This window comes from Dendrobates tinctorius, unplaced genomic scaffold, assembly GCF_039654945.1.
Source record: "Dendrobates tinctorius isolate UK_male_01 unplaced genomic scaffold, ASM3965494v1 ptg000075l, whole genome shotgun sequence".
NCBI lineage: Eukaryota > Metazoa > Chordata > Amphibia > Anura > Dendrobatidae > Dendrobates > Dendrobates tinctorius.
Genome location: NW_027361743.1, coordinates 16,010,436 through 16,033,692, shown reverse-complemented (window position 1 = coordinate 16,033,692; position 23,257 = coordinate 16,010,436). Strand labels below are relative to the sequence as shown.

At 46.8% G+C, this 23,257-nt stretch overlaps 1 protein-coding gene across 3 annotated transcripts in view; it reads left to right on the top strand.

Annotated features, from left to right (window-relative positions):
* Positions 1–23,257, top strand: part of TNFRSF19 (TNF receptor superfamily member 19) — a 100,443-nt gene that overhangs the window by 19,295 nt on the left and 57,891 nt on the right. For 2 of the 3 annotated variants that reach the window (XM_073583027.1, XM_073583025.1), the window contains exons 2-3: positions 11,448–11,533; positions 17,310–17,420. In XM_073583027.1, the coding sequence (XP_073439128.1) occupies positions 11,462–11,533; positions 17,310–17,420 (183 nt within the window). In that variant the 5' untranslated portion in view covers positions 11,448–11,461. Of the gene's footprint in view, positions 1–9,435; positions 9,623–11,447; positions 11,534–17,309; positions 17,421–23,257 lie in introns of those variants that run through there. The other variant, XM_073583026.1, reaches the window with a different exon arrangement.

Below are 23,257 nucleotides of genomic sequence, written 5' to 3'. Positions count from 1 at the left end.
GTAGCACAAATGTTATTAAAAACATTACAATTATACCATTAGTCTCTACTGATTTACATTTTCCCTCTTGGAAGAAGTAAGGTCACTCATTATAGTGGTTTGAAAAAACCACTATATTGTAATCCGAACGCTGCTAACTTATTCTTCTTCTTCTTATTATTATTAAGTTGATTTCCGCAATTAATACAGCCCGAACCGCTACACGCACAGACGCCGTTGAGGTGTTGTTTCGAAGCCAGCGTCCATGAGAGGTGTGCTAAGTATTTTTCGTGTCGATCGGATTTGTAGTTTTTGCGCAATTTGCGTTTGAAATTTTTTTTTCCCGTCATTGGAATGCACTGTCTCCAATGCTTTTCAATGGGTAATGGCAAAACGTGCCCTGAGGCGATTGAAATGGCAGTTGAGCTCATTGATATGCGCAGGCAGACACAGTTACTATGCCAACGCCTACGAACGTCACATGACATCCCAAGGACAGAGCTTCTGCCACATAATATCAGCTCTATGCCCCTGAGATAGAATGTGCGACAAAGTGGATTTAGAAGCCCAGTGAGCCACCCTGGCTCTTAAAGGGCCGACGTGCCACAGTGATTCTTAAAGGGCCAGCGCACCGAAATGAGTCTTAAAGAGCCGGCGCGCCAAATCGAAAGCTGAGTGACCCCGGCCTCCAAATCGGAGGCTGAGCCACCCCGGCCTCCAAATCGGAGGCTGAACCACCCCGGCCTCCAAATCGGAGGCTGAGCCACCCTGGCCTCCAAATCGGACCCAGTGTGGCCCCGCTCAAAAAATCAGACCCAGAGTAGCACAGCCCACCAAATCGGATCCTAGGGGCCCCGCCCACCAAATCAGACTCCGAGTGGCCCCGCCCACCAAATCGGACCCTGAAGAGCCCCGTCCACCAAATCGGACCCTGAGGAGCCCCGCCCACCAAATCAGACCCTGAGAAGCCCCGCCCACCAAATCGGACCCAGAGTGACCCCACCCACCAAATCGGACCCTGAAGGGCCCCGCCCATCAAATCGGACCCAGAGTGGCCCCGCCCATCAAATCGGACCCTGAGGGGCCCCACCCACCAAATCGGAACCTGAGGATCCCCGCCCACCAAATCGGACCCAGATTGACCCCGCCCACCAAATCGGACCCCGAGGAGCCCCGCCCACCAAATCGGACCCAGATTGACCCCGCCCACCAAATCGGACCCTGAAGGGCCCCGCCCACCAAATCGGACCCAGAGGTGCCCCGCCCACCAAATAGGACCCTGAAGGGCCCCGCCCACCAAATCGGACCCAGAGGGGCCCCGCCCACCAAATCGGACCCAGGGGCCCCGCCCACCAAATCAGACTATGAGGGGCTCCGCCCACCAAATCGGACCATGAGGGGCACCGCCCACTAAATCGGACTCAGAGTGGCCCGCCCACCAAAATGGACCCAGGGGGCTCCACCCACAAAATCAGACCTTAAGGGGCCCCACCCACAAAATCGGACCCTGAGTGGGCCCGGCCACAAAATCAGACCCTGAGGGGCCCCAACCACAAAATCGGACCCTGAGAGACCCCGGCCACAAAATCGAACCTAGAGGGGCCCCAGTCACAAAATAGGACCCTCAGGGGCCCCAACCACAAAATCAGACCCTGAGGTGCCCCGGTCACAAAATCGGACCCTGAGGGGCCCCACCCACAAAATCAGACCCTGAGGGGCCCCACCCACAAAACCAGACCCTGAGGGGCCCCAGCCGCAAAATAAGACCCTGAGGGGCCCCACCCACAAAATCGGACCCTGAGAGACCCCGGCCACAAAATCAGACCCTAAGGGGCCCAGGTCACGAAATCGGACCCTGAGGGGCCCCACCCACAAAATCAGACCCTGAGGGGCCCCTCCCACCAAATTAGACCCTGAGGGGCCCCACCCTCAAAATCAGACCCTGAGGGGCCCCAACCACAAAATCGGACCTTGAGAGGCACCGGCTACAAAATCGGACCCTGAGGGGCCCCGGACACAAAATCGGACCCTGAGGGGCCCCGGCCACAAAATCGGACCCTGAAGGGCCCAACCCACAAATTCAGACTCAGTGTCCCCACCCACCAAATCGGACCCAAAGTGGCCCCGCCCACCAAATCAGACCCAGAGTGGCCCCGCCCACCAAATCGGACCCTGAGGAGCCCCGCCCACCAAATGGGACCCTGAGGGGCCCCGCCCACCAAATCGGACCCTGAGGGGCCCCGCCCACTAAATCAGATTCTGAAAGGCCCCAACCACAAAATCGGACCCTGAGGGGCCCCACCCACAAAATCAGACCCAGAGTGGCCCCGCCCACCAAATGGGACCCTGAGGGGCCCCGCCCACCAAATGGGACCCTGAGGGGCCCCGCCCACCAAATGGGACCCTGAGGGGCCCCGCCCACCAAATCGGACCCTGAGGGGCCCCGCCCACCAAATCGGACCCTGAGGGGCCCCTCCCACCAAATCGGACCCTAAGGGGCCCCGCCCACCAAATCGGACCCTGAGGGGCCCCTCCCACCAAATTAGACCCTGAGGGGCCCCACCCTCAAAATCAGACCCTGAGGGGCCCCAACCACAAAATCGGACCCTGAGAGGCACCGGCTACAAAATCGGACCCTGAGGGGCCCCGGACACAAAATCGGACCCTGAGGGGCCCCGGCCACAAAATCGGACCCTGAGGGGCCCAACCCACAAATTCAGACTCAGTGTCCCCGCCCACCAAATTGGACCCTGAAGGGCCCCGTCCACCAAATCGGACCCAAAGTGGCCCCGCCCACCAAATCAGACCCAGAGTGGCCCCGTCCACCAAATGGGACCCTGAGGGGCCCCGCCCACCAAATCGGACCCTGAGGGGCCCCGCCCACCAAATCGGACCCTGAGGGGCCCCGCCCACCAAATCGGACCCTGAGGGGCCCCGCCCACTAAATCGGATTCTGAAAGGCCCCAACCACAAAATCGGACTCTGAGGGGCCCCACCCACAAAATCGGACCCTGAGGGTCCCCGCTGACCAAATTGAACTCTGAGGTGCCCCGCCCACCAAATCGGACCCAGAGTGGCCCGCCCACCAAATCACACCTAGAGTGTCCCCGCTCACCAAATCGGACCCCGAGGGGCCCCACCCACCAAATCGGACCCCGAGGGGCCCCGCCCACCAAATCGGACCCCGAGGGGCCCCGCCCACCAAATCGGACCCCGAGCGGCCCCGCCCACCAAATCGGACCCCAAGGGATCCCGCCCACCAAATCGGACCCCGAGGGTCCCCGTCAACCAAATTGGACCCTGAGGGGCCCCTCCCACCAAATCGGACTCTGATACATCCCGCCCACCAAATCAGACCCTGAGGGGCCCAGCTCACCAAATCGGACCCAGAGTGGCCCCACCCACCAAATCGGACCCAGAGTGGCCCCGCCCACCAAATTGTACCCAGAGTGGCCCCGCCCACCAAATTGTACCCTGAGGGGCCCCACCCACAAAATCGGACCCTAAGGGGCCCCACCCACAAAATTGGACCCTGAGGGGCCCCACCCACAAAATCGGACCCTGAGGGGATCCGGCCACAACATCGGACCCCGAGTGGCCCCACTCACAAAATCGGACCCTGAGGGGCCCTACCCACAAAATCGGACCCTGAGGGGCCCCAACCACAAAATGGGACCCCGACGGGCCCCGGCCACAAAATCGGACCCTGACGGGCCCCGGCCACAAAATCGGACCCTGACGGGCCCCGGCCACAAAATCGGACCCTGAGGGACCCCACCTACAAAATTGAACCCTGAGGGGCCCCAACCACAAAATCGGATCCTGAGGGGCCCCACCCTCAAAATCGGACCCTGAGGGGCCCCACCCACAAAATTGGACCCTCAGGGGCCCCGGCCACAAAATCGGACCCTGAGGGACCCCGGCCACAAAATCAGATCCTGAGGGGCCCCAACCACAAAATCGGACCCTGAGAGGCTCCGGCCGCAAAATCGGACCCTGAGGGGCCCCAACCACAAAATCGGAGCCTGAGAAGCACCGGCCACAAAATCGGACCCTGAGGGGCCTCACCCACAAATCCAGACCCTGAGGGGACCCGGCCACAAAATCGGACCCTGAGGGTCCCCACCCTCCAAATCTGACCCTGAGGGGCCCCGCCCACCAAATCGGACCCTGAGGGGCCCCGCTCGCCAAATCGGACCCTGAGGGGCCCCACTCACCAAATCGGATTCTGAAAGGCCCCAACCACAAAGAGGGACCCTGATGGGCCCCGGACACAAAATCAGACCCTGAGGGGCCCCACTCATAAAATCGGACCCTGAGGGGCCCCAACCACAAAATCGAACCCACAGTGGCCCCACCCACAAAATCGGACCCTGATTCATAGAATCATAGAATCGTAGAGTTGGAAGGGACCTCCTGGGCCATCTGGTCCAACCCCCTGCTCAAAGCAGGATTCGCTAAATCATCCCAGTCAGATGTCTGTCCAGCCTCTGTTTGAAGACTTCCATTGAAGGAGAACTCACCACTTCTCGTGGCAGCCTGTTCCACTCATTGATCACTCTAACTGTCAAAAAGTTTTTTCTAATATGTAATCTGTGTCTCTTCCCATTCAGTGTCATCCCATTGCTTCTAGTCTTTCCTTGTGCAAATGAGAATAAAGTTGATCCTTCTACAATGTGACAGCCCTTTAGATATTTGTAGACAGCTATTAAGTCTCCTCTCAGTCTTCTCTTTTGCAAACTAAACATTCCCAAATCCTGCAACCTTTCCTCATAAGACAGGGTTTGCAGACCGGTCACCATTCTGGTCGCTCTTTTCTGAACTTGCTCCAGTTTGTTGATGTCTTTTTTAAAATGTGGTGCCCAAAACTGGACACAATATTCCAGATGAGGTCTGACCAAAGAGGCGTAGAGGGAAATAATGACTTCACGTGATCTAGACTGTATGCTTCTGTTAATACATCCTAGAATTGCATTTGCCTTTTTTGCTGCTGCATCACACTGTTGACTCATATTCAATCTGTGATCTATTAGTATACCCAAGTCTTTTTCACATGTGCTGTCACTTAGCCCTATTCCTCCCATTCTATATATGCTTTTTTCATTTTTATTGCCCAGATGTAGTACTTTGCATTTCTCCCTGTTAAAAACCATTCTGTTAGTTGCTGCCCACTTCTCCAGTTTATTTAAATCTTTTTGAATCCTCTCTCTCTCTTCTCTAGTATTAGCTATCCCTCCTAGCTTTGTGTCATCAGCAAATTTAATCAGTTTACCCTCAATTCCTTCATCTAAATCGTTGATAAAGATGTTGAACAATACAGGGCCCAGGACAGAGCCCTGTGGTACCCCACTTGAGACATTCTTCCAACTGGATGTGCAGCCATTTACGACCACTCTTTGGGTCCGATCACTAAGCCAGTTATGAATCCACCTAACAGTTGCCTTGTCCATTCCATACTTAGTCATTTTTTCAATAAGGATTGTATGAGAGACTTTGTCAAATGCTTTGCTGAAGTCAAGATATACTATATCTACAGCATTTCCTTGATCCACCCAATCAGTGATACCGTCATAGAAGGAAATTAAGTTAGTCTGACATGACTTATTAGTTAGAAACCCATGCTGACTATGTTTAATCACTTCATTCTTATCCAGGTATTGACATACATGTTGTTTAATAATTTGTTCAAAGATCTTTCCTGGTATAGAAGTCAGACTCACCAGCCTATAGTTGGCCCCGGCCACAAAATCAGACCATGAGGGGCCCCGCCCACCAAATCAGACCCTGAGGGGCCCTGCCCTCTAAATCGGACCCTGAGTGGCCCCGCCCACCAAATCGGACCCTGAGGGGCCACGCTCACCAAATCGGGCCCTGAGGGGCCCCGCTCACCAAATTGGACCCTGAAGGACCCCGCCCACCAAATCGGATTCTGAAAGGCCCCAACCACGAAATCGGACCCTAAGGGGTCCCGCCCACCAAATCTAACCCTGAGGGGCCCCGCCCACCAAATAGGACCCTGAGGGGCCCCACCCAGCAAATCAGACCATGAGGGGCCCCACCCACAAAATTGGACCCTGAGGGGCCCCACCCACAAAATCAGACCCTGAGGGGACCCACCCACAAAATCGGACCCTGAGGGGCCACACCCACAAAATCGGACCCTGAGGGGCCACACCCACAAAATCAGACCCTGAGTGGCCACACCAACAAAATTGGACCCTGAGGGATCCCGGCCACCAATTCAAACCCTGAGGAGCCCAGGCCACCGAATCTGATCCTATGGGGCCCCACCCACCAAATCAGACCCTGAGGCCAAAGTGGCCCCTGAGAGGCACCCACACTTAAAACAGATCCTGAGTTGAAAGTCTTGCTGGGGCAGCAAGCAAGTCTCTCTTAAAGGGGCAGCCCGGGCACCATTTCAAACCACTATCTGTACTTCCTTCAGGAAATACACATCTAGTTTGTAGTTTGAAAACCTATAAAAAAAATTTTTTCCCCCATATCTTTTTTGACCATCTTCCATGCCTTCTTTGTTCCTCCTTCCACAACCTTTCTTGGAAGTGCTACTTTCTAGAAGGTTACGAAAAGATTTGGTGGTTGCCTACTCTTTCAGAAGGTCCCCTCTTTTTCCAGGGGGGGGGAGTGCTTCTGGACATCCTCTACACTGTTTTAATCAGGCTTTGAAGCAGTGGTCTCCAAATTGTGGCTCTCCAGATGTTAGAAAGCTCTATTTTCGAGTGCGACAGTTGATAAGTTAGGTCTCTTTCGGAAAGTCTACTGGAAAAATATCCCCAATAAGCCCACCTTACAACCAACACCACTGACCCTGCAAAAAAAGCTACAAAAACACTGTATGTAGATTTTTCACTATTTTACAATCTGTGAATAACGCTAACAAAAATGCTACAAAAACAGAAAAATACTACTTCTAATAGTATCAAGATTCAAGAAGGTCTCATCAATTACAAGAAACAGAACGTTGAATGTTCTATAAGTAACGCAGTACACCTTATGTACAGTTGTGATGAAAAGTTTACATACCCCGGGAGATTTTTTTGCTTTCTTGGCCTTTTTTCAGAGAATATGAAGGATAACACCACTCATGGTTAGCGGTTGGGTGAAGCCATTTATTGTCAAGCTACTGTGTTTTCTCTTTTTATATCATAACTAGCTATTGAACCCGTTCTACGCCCGGGTGGTGAGCATTTATATTGGTATATGGTCTCCATCCTGGTATGTGCTGCTTCCATCCTGTGCCCTAATCTTGTCATGTGCTGCTACCATCTTGCGCCCCCATCCTTTCATATGCTGCTCCCATCCTGCGCCCCCTTCCTGTCATGTGCAGCCCCATCCTGAACCCTCATCCTGTTTTGTGAGCCTCCATCTTGTCATCCTGTCAGGAGAGGGCGGGATTGTGCCTCCGAAATCGGCGCCTGCACAGTCCACGCTTTCCGGCGCCATTTTCTTGAAGACACACTATAGTGTTTCTTCAACAAAATGATGCCGGAAAGCGCGGACTGCGCAGGCGCCGATTACGGCGCCACAACCCACCCTCTCCTGACATCACGGCGAGACCCCGTGGCAATACCGGATAGGTAAGTTGTGCCAGAGATTGCGGTATGCGTTCAGTGCTTACGCATACCGCAATCCTCATGCCCGGATGCGTAACTCTGTGGGGTCCAGACTGCGCAGGCGCGTCCCGCTTGCACAGTCTATAAAGGCTTCAGACAGAGTGACGCTCCTACCATTATATTATAGATTCTGCCGTGGTATGTAAACTTTTGAGCACAACTATAGCACCGTTTCACTTTGCTTTTGGGATTGACTGATTTCCATTTTCAACTCTCAATTTTTTTTTTGTAAAATGATGTTGTCCTTCTTCCTCAATTGGGCCCCAGTATTTCCCACTTTCATTATTTTGGGGATTTGGCTCAGATAATGAGGCTGCAGTCATTATTCGTAGACTTGTTAGCCTTGTGGGACAAGGAACTTGTGAAAAGAAATACCTGTTCTCCGAGCCTTCTGGCTCGCTGTCAATGGCCGTTGCTGCGATAGCCTGGGGAAGCGAGATGAAAGTGATCATTCTAAAGCAAATGTTAAAAGACTGAAGCCATCCAAGATCCGGCAGCAGGAGAACGCCTTCAGCTGCAGGTCTTGACACCGTGCCGAGGAGTCTGAACCCTGGGTCTTTTCTTCTCTGACCTTACAATTATCTAAATATGTAGATGTGAGTCTACGTCTCCTTTTATGTGTGAGAGAATTCTTCTGGAAGGAAATCGCTGCACTTACAAGAAAATAGTACAAACAAACCTCATCTAGTCATTACATCCAGAATAAAGTGTTTGTGCTTTGTGGTCTTTTTTTTGGCCTTCCCAGAACCTGTTGGGATTGACTCTGTTCAAAGTCTGAACTTAAAAAAGTCTCCATTGTTTCACAATAAACAATTCAATTAATTTCCTGCGGTCCATGGAGTTTTATGTAGCATGAAACTGCTCAATGTTATCAAGGAACATTTAAATGCACCATAAACTCTTGACTTATCAAGCACGGCGTCACGCTCACTGGTAGACTGATGTTATCAGTAAGTTATTACTACTCCCATGTGAAGGTAGTAATATTACAGTGCAGGGTATAGATGGAGGTGATGAGAATTTGTCAGAAAGTTAATGATTAGCCTTAGTTCCATACTTTCTTAGAGATCAGACGAGACTTCATGTCTAAGCTGAGCACAAATCAGTGAAGTCAAGGCCCATTTACATGAGACAATAATTGCTCGCACCACTTTTCCTACAAATGTTCTTTCCAGATCATTGCTCCGTGTAAACGTGTCCGGTGATCAAACAAACAAAATAATCGTTTGTCGTTGATCACGTGCTGTGTTGACATGAAAATGTATTTGTCGGCAGCACATTTCCTCGTATAAATTGAGATGTGCTGTAGACTATAATTGAACCCGCTGGAAATAAACAAATATCACCGGTATGCAAAATTTGGGTTTACGAAATTTTTTTCAAATCCAAAGGCTGATTCTTATTTTTTCTCATACCCTGTTTTCCAAAAACGCTAATATTTTAACCACCATGTATGGTTTTTCCACAATACGCACGTGAAATTACATACAAGCAAGAGGAACAAGAAAAATCTTTATTGTAAAAAAAAAAATTAATTATTGTGCCTTTTCCTTTTCTCTTCAAAACTTCTCCTAATATCTTTTCTCTTATACAAGTCCTGCAGATCTTCTCTGTGAAGCATCCAGCAGCAGTGGCCCATCATGTTCACGTTCCATCTACCTTGATATCGTTATTCTATCTCTTTGATATCCTGATGAAATTTTTCTCCTTGCTCTTCACTAATAGCACCATGGTTTTCAGGAAAGTAGTCCAAATTGGTATGTAAAAATGTAACTTCAAATTCACCAGACAACCCAAGGCTTTGGAATGTTTCAGCATGTTCTCCACCATGGACTTAAATTTTGAATATTTGTTGTCAGCTAGAAATTTCTTCACAACTTCTTGAAAAGAATCCCAAGCCCTTTTCCCAATGTTTCGAACACGTCATCCTTCATGAGTTACCGATTATCCAGGCCCACGAAAATGCCTTTCTTCAGTTTTGCTTCGGACAGTCCATGAAACTTGGTACACAGGTACTTAAAATTCTCTTCTTCTTTCAGTTGAACTTTCACAAACTGCTTCATCAGTCCAAGGTTAATGTGGAGCGGTGGCAGGAGAACTTTAGTGGAATCAACTAAACTCTCCGCAACTATGTTCTTGAGTTCAGGTTGCAAAGATGTTCTCATTGGTCAACATTTTTGGCCCCAGTGATAAGTCCATTAATTTCTAACCACACCAAAATCATCCACCAAATCTCAATCAAAGGGATCAAAGTATGGTTCAAGAAAAAGACTATGGAGTGTTTGTGAAAGAACTGTACATGATGGAATTTTTTCAATATTTTTACTGACTTCAACGATCGAAAGTGTATAAAAATCACCTCTTACTTTCAAAACAACTTTACCTTTGCCGACCTGTGTAATTATATGAATGAAGCCAGCCTGTAATGCTTTATGCATCCAAACAAGCGCTGATCCATACTACATTGTCGATGGTCATGGTGTTAAAGTAGATGAGGAGAATCGGCTTTTTTACAGAAACCGCAACATCTTTGGTTAGGTGCTTTGTCTAGTATTGCAGTTGATCACCATACATCTCGCAAGTACCACCCAGTAACGTCCGACCTTTTAATGAGCCTTTCAATGTGACCACAGATAAATGTTTTGAGAGTTTTGCCCGTCTTCAGTGTAGAGCACATTTTGGCTGGGTGAGTGCAATAGTCTTGAGTCATCATAGGGGAAGTTAAGGTCCGTTTACATCGGCTGATAATCCGTCAGATTGTAACGGAAACTACCCATTGTTCTCAGTAACTGTGTAATGTGCATGGGTTGAGGGATCCAGTGATATATCCAAAAAAGCTCGTTCATTGAGCATTGTTTGGTGAGCAAAAAAATTCTTGTTCAGTTTTCGAAAATTGTGTAATTTTCGCTCTTTCAACGATTTGACCAACAAAAAAGAAAAGTAGAAATTCAAGTCCTAAATGGGGCTGATCGTGTTCCAAAGCAATAGCTCAGGAGCAGCTGGAGCATTGGAAAGAGTACAGATACGTAAATAGCGAAAATAATTAGCTTCTCTAATTTGATGGAAAACAAGTAGGTGGGAAGGTGCACTGAACTGTTTGAGCACTCCAAGGATGTACCGAGCGCCCGTGCTTGTTTTGAACAGTCATTTTGTGCTGACAGACCCCCTTAAAGGAGAACATACAGTAGAAGTATGGCATGTTCCTCATGATTGAGTAGTAATATTAATAATTATATAGCTTGCATAATGAATTTAGACTATGACTACATTTGTCGATATAGAACATTCCGAATTCAAAAAATTTCCAAAATTAATAACTAGGGACTAGTGATCAGCGAATGTGCTCGAAAAATATGTTTCGGCTGCATGTCTCGCCACTATTCGACAGCCGCAACACATGTAGGGTTTGCCTGTTTGTTTTGGATTGCCTCCCTGTCGAATAGCCGCTGGACATTCAGCCGCGGGGACGCAAAAATATTTTTCGAGCATGCCGAAGACACTTGGTTCGCTAATCACTATTAGGGACCTATTTATGACCCTAGATAGGAACTTTTAACGGGACCCGACAGATTTTCCTCTTGGCTTCAATAATTTTTTTATGGCAACAGGGCAAGAAGTACACCAGTGTGAACAGCACCTAGGAAGGATATAAGTTACCATCTGTGGCCTCCCTTTTATATAATATGTTTGTATTTTGCCTACTATACAAGGGAGGGATTAATATTTGCCTTTCTTGTGTCCAAAGGTATCTTTTTTACTTTTTGAAATGTTCAAAAAATGTTCTCTAAAATATAAATGTGAATTTATGATTGGTCATGCTTCTTTTGCTTCTTTTAGGGGTGACTATAGACATGGATTGTACAGTGCCTCAGAAGAAGGGACTATTTTTGCTGAAGATGCTGTGGCTTATGCTGACATGCTTGGTAAGTTATCCGATGGAGTTCGGCTACTTTAGAATCGTCTCAAGGTCTGTAGCGAGCTCCCGGCAGTATACACTGTCAAACCTAGAGGATCCTGTTTATCAGCAGCCAGTGAATAATCACATACCGTCTTGTACAGACTCGCTCGGCATAGCTGTGGTGCCTCCACATAACACTGAACTACTTCAAAGTCTTCCTATTTAACCTGAATCCAGATAAACGGAGCTACCAAGGAGAAAACTTGGATAGTATTAGCGAGTGGCTGTTTGATTATTTTCCGTTAGATTGCCACCACAAGAATGATGGGTTTATCATTTTAAAATTGTATTTTTTACATTATTTCTGCAGTACTCATGAACTTGGTAATGGTTATCTGCACAGATAATTGTATTGATAGCCCTTTAATGACTATACCCTCCTTTGTGACAATTGGTTACCTTTGTTAAATCTTAGGCTGTCGGCCAAAAGATCGTTCGGCCAGCAGTCATCTCAGCCGACTCTCCCATACACAGAAGCTTATATTCAGCCGAGCGCTCCTGTGTTCACTGTTAGAAAGCCACCCACTGAGATGTCAGCCGGCGGCTTAACTCAGGGAGAGCGATATGATCGGCAGTCCGAAATCGGACAGGGCTGATCGACAAAAATCCCAACCATCATTTGGCCGCCACCCTCATACACATTAGACCGTTGGCCAGTCCTGTCGATATCGGTATGTATGGCCAGCTTTGAAGCAGCCATACAAATTAGATGAAATTTGGCTGCACCTGTGGATCACCTGATGTGTATGGGGTTCTTCTGACTTTCCCTCAACCAATTATGCCAGTGGAGAGAAGAATTGGCAGTTGAAACACCTAAAGGTCTTATATTAGACTAATGTCGGTCGACCCCGCTGATTTCGACAGGTTCTGACAACGGACCAATGTATACACATTTGGCCACCGGCCAACCCGCCCACTGATGGTCGAAGAAGATATCAGACGCGCATTTCTGATTTCTGACTTCCAACCGCATTGTTATCCTGGCGATAGGCTGCCGGCTGACTTGTCAGCCGACAGCTTTCTCATAGTGCAAACAGAAGTCACTCGGCCAAACGAGTGGTCCTGCGTATGGGATGGCTGTAGGCCTACTCTAATGTGTATAGCCAGCTTAATGGGGATATCCAGGACTATTTTATTTTTTTACTATGGGCCTAAAAGCTAACAGGCATATAGTTACCATGTAACGACCTGTTCTACACTGCGCCTGCTTAGAGCGGTCACTGACTACTCCTGCCTTTCTGCTGCTTCACGTCAACAGAGCAGCTCTTCTTCTTTCAGGCTTCTTTGTCGACGGGGCGTGACTGCTGACGTCATGCTGATTGATAGCCGGCTCAACATAGTTAGGCAGCAGGGAGCATGATCTCAACAGTCGTGCCCCGCCAACAGAGCAGAACAGAAGATAAACTGCTGCTCTGTCGATGTGACATCAGCAGAAGCTACAGAAGCACCGGCGGGAGCAGTCTTGGAGGTTGGCATTGGGCACAACAGGCAGGTAGTTAGCAACAACGTGCCTGTTAGTTCTTAGGCCCATAATAAAAAAATAATATAGCTCCAAATAACCCCTTTAACTTTCGATCCTTTTGTTTTAGGGAAGGATGAATTTGACAGTGGTTTTTAACCCTTTGCCCATATAAAACCATAAACGTGTCGAGCCGACCATTCACATATCTGGGGAAGTCGGGAGAGATACCAGACGGGCGTGGGAGTGTTTAGACATCAGGTATCTGATGCATCTGGTCAGCTGTAGACAAGTTGAGGAGAGACCACACAACCTCTTGGGGAGTATCTACTCCCTTTGCCTTACACATTTTGTGTCCTAATACAATGGAGTTCTTCTTCATAGTTACAATTGCCGCACTCCTTTCTCCTCTAGTAGTAAGTTGGCAACCCTCTTCTTCCCCCAAAATAATCGCAGTAGGTCCAGCATCTTACTTTTCAGTGGTGTGAGCAGTCCTTCCATAAGCTTCTTGCAGTAGTTACAACCCATCATTCCAGTAGTCAAAGCAGGATTGATGCAATGTTAGGATATGACAGCTGACTGCTTCTGCAGGGCGAGTCGGAGCTTGATGTTGTCACTGACCATATCCAGCTCTGCGCATTCTGCACCAGATGGGAAGATTCGGCCTCTGAAAGCATAAGCGGCAGAGCGCAAAACCTGATCACTGGGGGTGATTTTCCTGGTCTCTGGGAATCTCAAACCTGACTTTGGCAAATTTGCCAGAAAAAAACTGGTGAAGGTTCTCTTTAAAGGGACATTGCAAAAATAACAAATTGTATTATCCCCTATTTATGGGATAAGGTATACATTTCCGGTTGTTGGAGGTCTTACTGCGAAGAGGCTGAGCATGCGCATCTCTGCTCCATTCACAATGGGGCTTTGAAGAACCTTGTTCTCGGGATTGTTTTTGGAATTGCTAGTTGTCCCAGCGGCCAGATCCCCAGCAATCAGCAAATTATCCCCTATAGAGCGGATAGAGGATATTTTGGAATTTTGGAAATAACCCTTTAATGTTTTTAAATAAACAAAGCTGGACTTTTTTGCGTTGACGCTCTCTGGCGGTCCCCCTTTTCACATGCAGCTGGCATCATTTGCACGGTTCCGTTAATAAACACTAATTTGTCCACCAAAATCAATTATTCATAAAAGTCTCCGAAGATTGTTTCTAAATAAACTTTTGAAGATCAGACATCTGCAGTCCACATGTTAATAGGACCTTTCTAAGCACGTAATATTACTTACTGTGCAAGTATCAGAGACATTGATCACATGTGCCACATTTCCCTATCTGTACGGCTGTTTTGTAGCAAGACATATTCCCCCTCCTAAGAATCTGGCTCATTGGCTACAATATCACATAAATGCGCATGTTTGTTGTAAGAGCAATATATATCTTCATGTGCCTTATCATCAACAGACCTATGGAGCGTCCCTATTGTACCCCGAAGAAAGGGGTCCTGGTATTTTTTTTAGGTGACCACATTCTTTTAGCTGATTCGGAGCGGACGAATGTATTTGGGTTATGTGTAGTCATCTTCGAATTGGAGCACTTATGACCCAAACAGTTTCATCAGCCCATTGTAACTTGGGAATTGTTCCCGAGAATAATGCCCAACATACATCCCAAAGCTAGTGGCACTTGCTGAAACTATGCATTTGGCAAGAATAAGGCTGAACATGGCTCTCCATGACCTAAAGCATCTATTTATTGGGTATAACACCGAGAGGTGCAACATCTGTTACCCTAGGAGAAAATGCTCCAGACGTAATGATTCACAGAGAGAAACTTTAGCACGTTCCCTTAGGCTCATTTCTCAGGATGTAAAATGCTGATAACTGATGATACTTTTAGGACTAGAGAAAACCTCAAAAGAATAAATCCAAAAATAACCAGACTGTTTCTAAATTATCAGTTGTACCTTATAGGGGTTATACTGTGGATGTACAGTGCTTTGCAAAGGTTTTAGACTGGTATGGGAAAAATGCTGCAAATGCGAAAGCTTTAAAAAAGAAAAAAAGAAGTTTATTTCCTTAATTAACAAAATTCAAAGTGACTGAACAAACGAGAAATCTAAATCACATTAGTATTTGGTGTGACTGCCCTTTGCCCTCAAAACAGAATCAAGGCATCAATTCTTCTAGGTACACTTGCAAACATTTTTCGATGGAATTTCGGCTGAGAGGTTGTTCCAAACATCTTAGAGAACTAACCACAGATCTTCTGCGGATGTCGCTTGTGCAAATCCTTCTGGCTCATCATATAATCCCACACAAACGCTATGATGTTGATATCAGAGCTCTGTGGGGTCGGGATCATCACTTCCAGGACTCCATGTTCTTCTTTACACTGAAGATGATTCTTAATGACATTGACTGTGTGCTTGGGGTCCTTGACTTACTGCAGAATACATTCGGAGGCCATCAGACGCCTCCCTGGTGGTATTTCATGGTGGAGAAGTTTTTGCCTGTATTCTGTACCTGCCAATTATTAAGTACATCATTAATCTTGACCAAATCTCCAGCTGCATTTGTTCAAGTGCAGCCCCAAACTTGTAAGAACCCTCCACCAACATTATTGTACTGATCTACAGCCCTTTATTAAACAATCTACCTAATATTGACTCAGCAGTCCAGAGCACGTGGTGCCAATTTTCTGCACCCCTCATCTTATGTTGGCCCTCATAGTTGAGTCCCTTGGTCTTGTTCCATGTGTTCAATGTATATGACCACAATTTTTCTATAAAGACCACATCTGGCTAGACTTTGCTGAACAGTAGATGGGTGCAGCTGGGTCCCACTGCTTGCTGCCACTTCTGAGCTGATGGCACTGCTGGACATCTTGTAGTTCGAATGGAAGTACATATGATGTGTTGTTCATCTGCTGCACTAAGTTTTCTTTGGTCGACCACTGGGTCTATGGTCTTGAAAGGTGCCGATTTCTTGGTGTCCTCAATGCTGAGAAATCCGGAATGATACTTATCCATCATACAATACCATCAGGAATGCATCTGATTGGTTCCAAATGTATTTCTTTAACAGGGCAATGACCCTTAGACATACAGCCAATGTCTTTAAGAACTATCTTCAGCGTAAAGAGGTACAAGGAATCCTGGAAGTGATAATATGGCCCCCTGATCTCATCATTATAGAGTCCTTCTGGGATTACATGAAGAAGCAGAAGGATTTGCACAAACCTAAATCCATAGATCTGTGGTTAGCTCTCCAAGATGTTTGGAACAACCTCCGTGTTGAGTTCCTACAAAACTGTGTGCAAGTACAAGTACCTAGAAGAATTAATGTTGTTTTGAAGGCAAAGAATGGTCACATCAAGTATTGATGTGATATACATTGCTCTTTTGTTCATTCACTTTGCATTTTGTTAATTAATGAAAATAAACTTACAGTACTGTGCTTCAGGGGCTTTTCCTGATGTACAGTATACTATAATTTGCCCGTAGGCCCACATTTTACCAGACGAAAGTCAAAAGTGTGTTATTTCTGCCAGTATGTGACTGCATATTGTTTGTTTAACTGTATTGGAAAGAGCATCAGACTACTATTTCCAATACAGAGGACAACTGCAAAGAAACATATATATATATATATACCATGTGGCATGCATTTTTTTTACAGTGAGTCCCTATGTTAGACAGATGCCTGATTGTGGTCACTGTTGGGCGCATACCTGCTGAGCATATATGACCGACAATGGCCTCAAGCGTAGCATGGACTTAGGGTACCGTTACACTAAGCGACGCACCAGCGATCCTGACAACGATACGACCTGGTCAGGATCACTGGTGCGTCGCTACATGATCGCTAGTAAGCTGTCAAACAGGCAGATCTACTCAACGACGCAGCAGCGATCTGGTGATCCGTATAACGACCTCGGTGGTCGTTGGGACCTTGTCACACAGCAGCTATTCTGACGACTCACGCATGCGTCCATGAGTTCTGCGTCGCCAACAAGGTCGCTCGTCGGCGTCAAACACAGCGATGCATGCTGGCCAGCGGGACACCAACGATCAAAAAATGGCCCAGGACATTCGAGCACGATCAGCGATATCGCAGCAGGGGGGCGGTTGCCGCTATGTGTCACACGTAGCGAGATCGCTGTTGCGTCACAAAATCGGTGACTTTTCAGCGATCTCGCTAATGATCTCGTTATGTGAGACGGGGGCTTTAGCCTTACTCCATTTTATCTGTACACTATAGAGATAACAATTATGATTTTTTTTGTTAGGTTCCCAGAGCACTTTCTGAAGTCGGAGACTGCAAAGAGCAGGAATTCTTTGACTACAGTGGAAACTGTCGACCCTGCAGACAGTGTGGCCCCGGCATGGAACTATCAAAGGTATATTGTTTGCTACTGTCTAGTAAATGCAGTGAGAAGTCTACAAAATCTATATCAAACTCCTTATAAGGAGTGAAGAAAAAGGTGTCCAACTTCCCGACTGATTGTCACCCATTTATTTAAAGGGAATTTATCATTAGAAGATGACCTATTGTTTAAATCAGGTTTTTGTGTTGAATTTTTTTGTTTATTTATTTTTTTGGCAATGTTTTTCCCCCATATCACAATCTATATTAAAAATAAAAAAAATTAATTCTTACAATTTTCACAATGGCTACTTTGGCTTTTTTAGACTCTAATTTCCTATTGTCACAGGAAACAACACATGTACATAGCCACAATGAACTGACTCCGATCCTTTAAATTGTATTGAAGCATCTAGTGAGCGTGCCCAGAGGTCATTTTGAAGGGATGTGGAGCTGTGACATCGCCTAAAGTGAATGGTGTAATCTATGTTATTCACTGTATTGAGGTGTTTGTTACCTGTCATTGTAATGCTGCCTCTGATTATAAGGAAATTGCTGTGAACTCTTCTTGAAAGGACTGCGTGGAGAAAAAACCCCCCACAGGTTACTGAAAATGGCAAGATTGCTAATTTTATTCTATAACTAGCTGAAGAGCCCGGGCATAGTAACTAACTGTGGTTAGTTAGAACAAATTATAATTATACTCCATCCCATAGTCCCGTGCCCATATACCCATCATACATATCCTCCATCCCATAGTCCCGTGCCCATATACCCATCACACATATCCTCCATCCCATAGTCCCGTGCCCATATACACATCATACATATCCGCCATCCCATAGGCCCGTGCCCTTATACCCATCATACATATCCTCCATCCCATAGTCCTGTGCCCATATACCCATCATACATATCCTCCATCCCATAGTCCTGTGCCCATATACCCATCACACATCCTCCATCCCATAGTCCCGTGCCCATATACACATCATACATATCCTCCATCCCATAGGCCCGTGCCCATATGCCCATCATACATATCCTCCATCCCATAGTCGAGTGCCCATATACCCATCACACAACCTCCATCCCATAGTCCCATGCCCATATACTCATCACACATCCTCCATCCCATAGTCCCATGCCCATATACCCATCATACATATTCGCCATCCCATAGTCGAGTGCCCATATACCCATCATACATATCCGCCATCCCATACTCCCGTGCCCATATACCCATCATACATATCCGCCATCCCATAGTCCAGTGCCCATATACCCGTCATACATATCCTCCATCCCATAGTCCAGTGCCCATATACCCATCACACATCCTTCATCCCATAGTCCAGTGCACATATACCCATCACACATCCTCCATCCCATAGTCCCGTGCCCATATACCCGTCATACATATCGTCCATCCCATAGTCCCATGCCCATATACCCGTCATACATATCCGCCATCCCATAGTCCAGTGCCCATATACCCATCACACATCCTCCATCCCATAGTCCCGTGCCCATATACCCGTCATACATATCCACCATCCCATAGGCCCGTGCCCATATACCCGTCATATATATCCTCCATCCCATAGTCCCGTGCCCATATACCCATCACATATCCTCCATCCCACAGTCAACCATTATGACATCATAATGAGCGGCGGGGCTTGCAACCTATGATGACATCAGCGTCGCCATGGCAACCATTGTGACATCATAATGAGGGGTGGGGCTTGACGCGCATACACTTTTTCCCCAGTATGTAGTAGATAGGGGCAAAATTGTTTGGTGAATTGGAACGCGCGGGGTTAAAATTTCGCCTCACAACATAGTTTAGGACGCTCTCGGGGTCCAGACGTGTGACTGTGCCAAATTTTGTGGCTGTAGCTGCGACGGTGCGGATGCCTATCCCGGACATATACATACACACACACATACACACTTTGAGCTTTATATATTAGATAAAGATCATAGTATGGAGAGGGAAATAAAATCACCTTGTCAAATTATTTTTAAAAACATATGTAACCCAAAAACCTGATTTAATCAATAGGTCATTTTTAGTGATGAGCGAGTATGCTCGTTGCTTGTTTTTTCCCCGAGCATGCTCGGGTGATCTCTGAGTATTTTGGATGTGCTCGGAGATTTCGTTTCTGTCGCCCGCAGCTGCATGATTTGCGGCTACTTAACAGCCTGAATACATGTGAGGAATGCCTGTTTGTTAGGGAATTCAGGCTGTCTAGTAGCCACAAATCATGCAGCTGCTGCATCAGAAACTAAATCTCCGATCACATCCAAATACTCGGAGATCACCCAAACATGCTCGGGAAAACCCGAGCAACGAGCATACTCGCTCATCACTAGTCATTTTCTGATGATAGCTTCCCATTAAAAAGGCTGACGACATGTAATAATAATACATTTATATTGCAGTGGCTGCTGCACTGGATATGTGTGGCCAGGGAAATAAAAAATTTCCAGCCATACCAGCTGATTTCACTTCTCTATGGGAAAAGAAAAGGATCCAATAACCAAAGTACTAATTTCCAATACTAAAATAATATATCACAAGTGTGGAGATCGGCTTCATCCACCCAGGTGCTTGGTAGTAAGTGTTTAATTTCCCTGCAGCACAACCGCAGGACAAATAAAGTATTACACATTTTTCATCCACCCTCGGTTAGCACATGCTCGGATAACGCCACACCTGAGCTTGTTTGCTCACGTTCCTCATTTTCTTTGTTGCATAACGTAAAAAAGGCTCTTTTATACGTTTCCGCCATTGCTTTTTTTTTTTGGTATTTTCTTGAAGCGTTAGAAAAGACGTGGACTTTAACCCCTTCCTGACATGAGACGTACTATCCCGTCCACGGTACCCGGGCCCGTATGACCGGGGACGGGATAGTACGTCTACCGCGATCAGCGGCGCCCACGTGGTGAGCGCCGCTGATCGCGGCCGGGTGTCAGCTGATTATCACAGCTGACACCCGGCACAATGTGTCAGGGGCGGTCACGGACCGCCCCCGACACGTTAACCCCTTGCACACCGCGATCAAACGCGATCGCGGTGTACCGGGAGTTAAAGGGAAGCATCGGCAGGGAGGGGGCTCCCTCCGTGCTTCCCTGAGCCCCCCATGGCAGCGCAATGTGCAGCGCTGCTGCGGGGGACTCCTATCCTCCAGGCCCCCGAATCCAAGATGGCGACGGGGGCCTTCGGGGGCCTGGGGAAGCTGGCTTCCTCAGTGCCTGCAAAGCGCAGGCATGAGGAAGCCTTGTGCACTGCCTGTGACAGATTGCTGATCTGTCACAGTGATCTGTGATGTGACAGATCAGCGATCTGTCACAGGACAGTGATGTCCCACCTGGGACTATGTAATAAAGTAAAAAAAAATTAAAAAAAAAGTGTAAAAATAAATTTTAAAAAATCGCCAAATAAATTAGTAAAAAAAAAAAAAAATATTCCCCAATAAATTCATTTTTTTAAAATAATAATAAAAAAAAACAATAAATGTACACATATTAGGTATCGCTGCGTCCGTAACGACCTGCCCTATAAAACTGTCCCATTAGTTAACCCCTTTAGCGAACCCCTTAAAAAATAAAAATAAAAAACGAAGCAAAAAATAATGATTTATTATCATACCGCCAAACAAAAAGTGCAATAACGCGCGATCAAAAAGACGCATATAAATATCCATGGTACCGCTGAAAACGTCATCTTGTCCCGCAAAAAACAAGCCGCCACACAGCATCATCAGCGAAAAAATAAAAAAGTTATAACTCGCAGAATAAAGCGATGCAAAAATAATTATTTTTTATATAAAATAGTTTTCATTGCATAAAACCGACAAAAACATAAAAAAACGACCTAAATGAGGTATCGCTGTAACCGTACTGACCCGAAGAATAAAACCGCTTTATCAATTTTACCGCACGCGGAACGGTGTAAACGCACCCCCCCCAAAAGAAATTCATGAAACGCTGGTTTTTGTTCATTCTGCGTCCCAAAAATCGGAATAAAAAGCGATCAAAAAATTTCACGTGCCCGAAAATGGTACCAATAAAAACGTCAACTCGTCCCGCAAAAAATAAGACCTCACATGACTCGGTGGGTCAAAATACGGAAAAATTATAGCTCTCAATATGTGGTGATGCAAAAACTATTTTTACAATAAAAAGCGTCTTTTAGCGTGCGACAGCCGCCAAACATAAAAACCGCCATAAATAGTAAATCAAACCCCCCGTTATCACCCCCTTAGTTAGGGAAAAATAATAAAATAAAAAAAATGTATTTATTTCCATTTTTCCATTAGGGTTAGGGCTAGGGTTAGGGCTAGGGGTGTGTTGGGGTAGGGTTGGGTTAGGGTTAGGGCTAGGGTTAGGGTTAGGGCTAGGGTTAGGGTTAGGGCTAGGGCTAGGGCTAGGGTTAGGGCTAGGGTTAGGGCTAGGGTTAGGGGCGTGTTGGGGTTCGGGTTGGAGTTAGAATTGGGGGTTTCCACTGTTTGGGCACATCAGGGGCTCTCCAAATGCAACATGGCGTCTGATCTCAATTCCAGCCAATTCTGAGTTGAAAAAGTCAAATGGTGCTCCTTCCCTTCCAAGCTCTGCTATGCGCCCAAACAGTGTTTTACCCCCTCATGTAGGGTATCAGCCTACTCAGGACAAATTGCAAAACAATTTTTGGGGTCCAATTTCTCCTGTAACCCTTAGGAAAATAAAAAATTGGGGGCAAAAATATCATTTTTGTGGAAAAAAATGATTTTTTTATTTTCACGTCCGAGTGTTATAAACTTCTGTGAAGCACTTGGGGGTTCAAAGTGCTCACCACACATCTAGATAAGTTCCGTGGGGGGTCTAGTGTCCAAAATGGGGTCACTTGTGGGGAGTTTCAATAGTTTAGGTACATCAGGGGCTCTCCAAACGCACATGACACCCGCAGACCATTCCATCAAAGTCTGCATTCCAAAACGTCACTGCTTCCCTTCCGAGCCCCGACGTGTGTCCATACAGTAGTTTTCTCCCACATATGGGGTGTCAGCGTACTCAGGACAAATTGGACAACAACTTTTGGGGTCCAATTTCTCCTGGTACCCTTGGGAAAATAAAAAAAATGGTGACTAAAAGATCATGTTTGTGGAAAAAATACGAATTTTTTATTTTCACGCCCGGGCGTTGTAAACTTCTGTGAAGCACTGGGGGGGTCAAAGTGCTCACCACACATCTAGATAAGTTCCTTGGGGGGGTCTAGTTTACAAAATGGTGTCATTTGTGGGGGGTTTCCAACGTTTAGGTACATTAGGGGCTCTCCAAAGGCAACATGACACCCGCAGACCATTCCATCAAAGTCTGCATTCCAAAACGTCACTACTTCCCTTCCGAGCCCTGACGTGTGCCCATACAGTAGTTTTCTCCCACATATGGGGTAGCAGCGTACTCAGGACAAATTGGAAAACAACTTTTGGGGTCCAATTTATCCTGGTACCCTTGGGAAAATAAAAAAATGGTGACTAAAAGATCATGTTTGTGGAAAAAATACGAATTTTTTATTTTCACGCCCGGGCGTTGTAAACTTCTGTGAAGCACTGGGGGGGTCAAAGTGCTCACCACACATCTAGATAAGTTCCTTGGGGGGGTCTAGTTTACAAAATGGTGTCATTTGTGGGGGGTTTCCACTGTTTAGGTACATTAGGGGCTCTCCAAAGGCAATATGACACCCGCAGACCATTCCATCAAAGTCTGCATTCCAAAACGTCACTACTTCCCTTCCGAGCCCCGACGTGTGCCCATACAGTAGTTTTCTCCCACATATGGGGTATCAGCATACTCAGGACAAATTGGACAACAACTTTTGGGGTC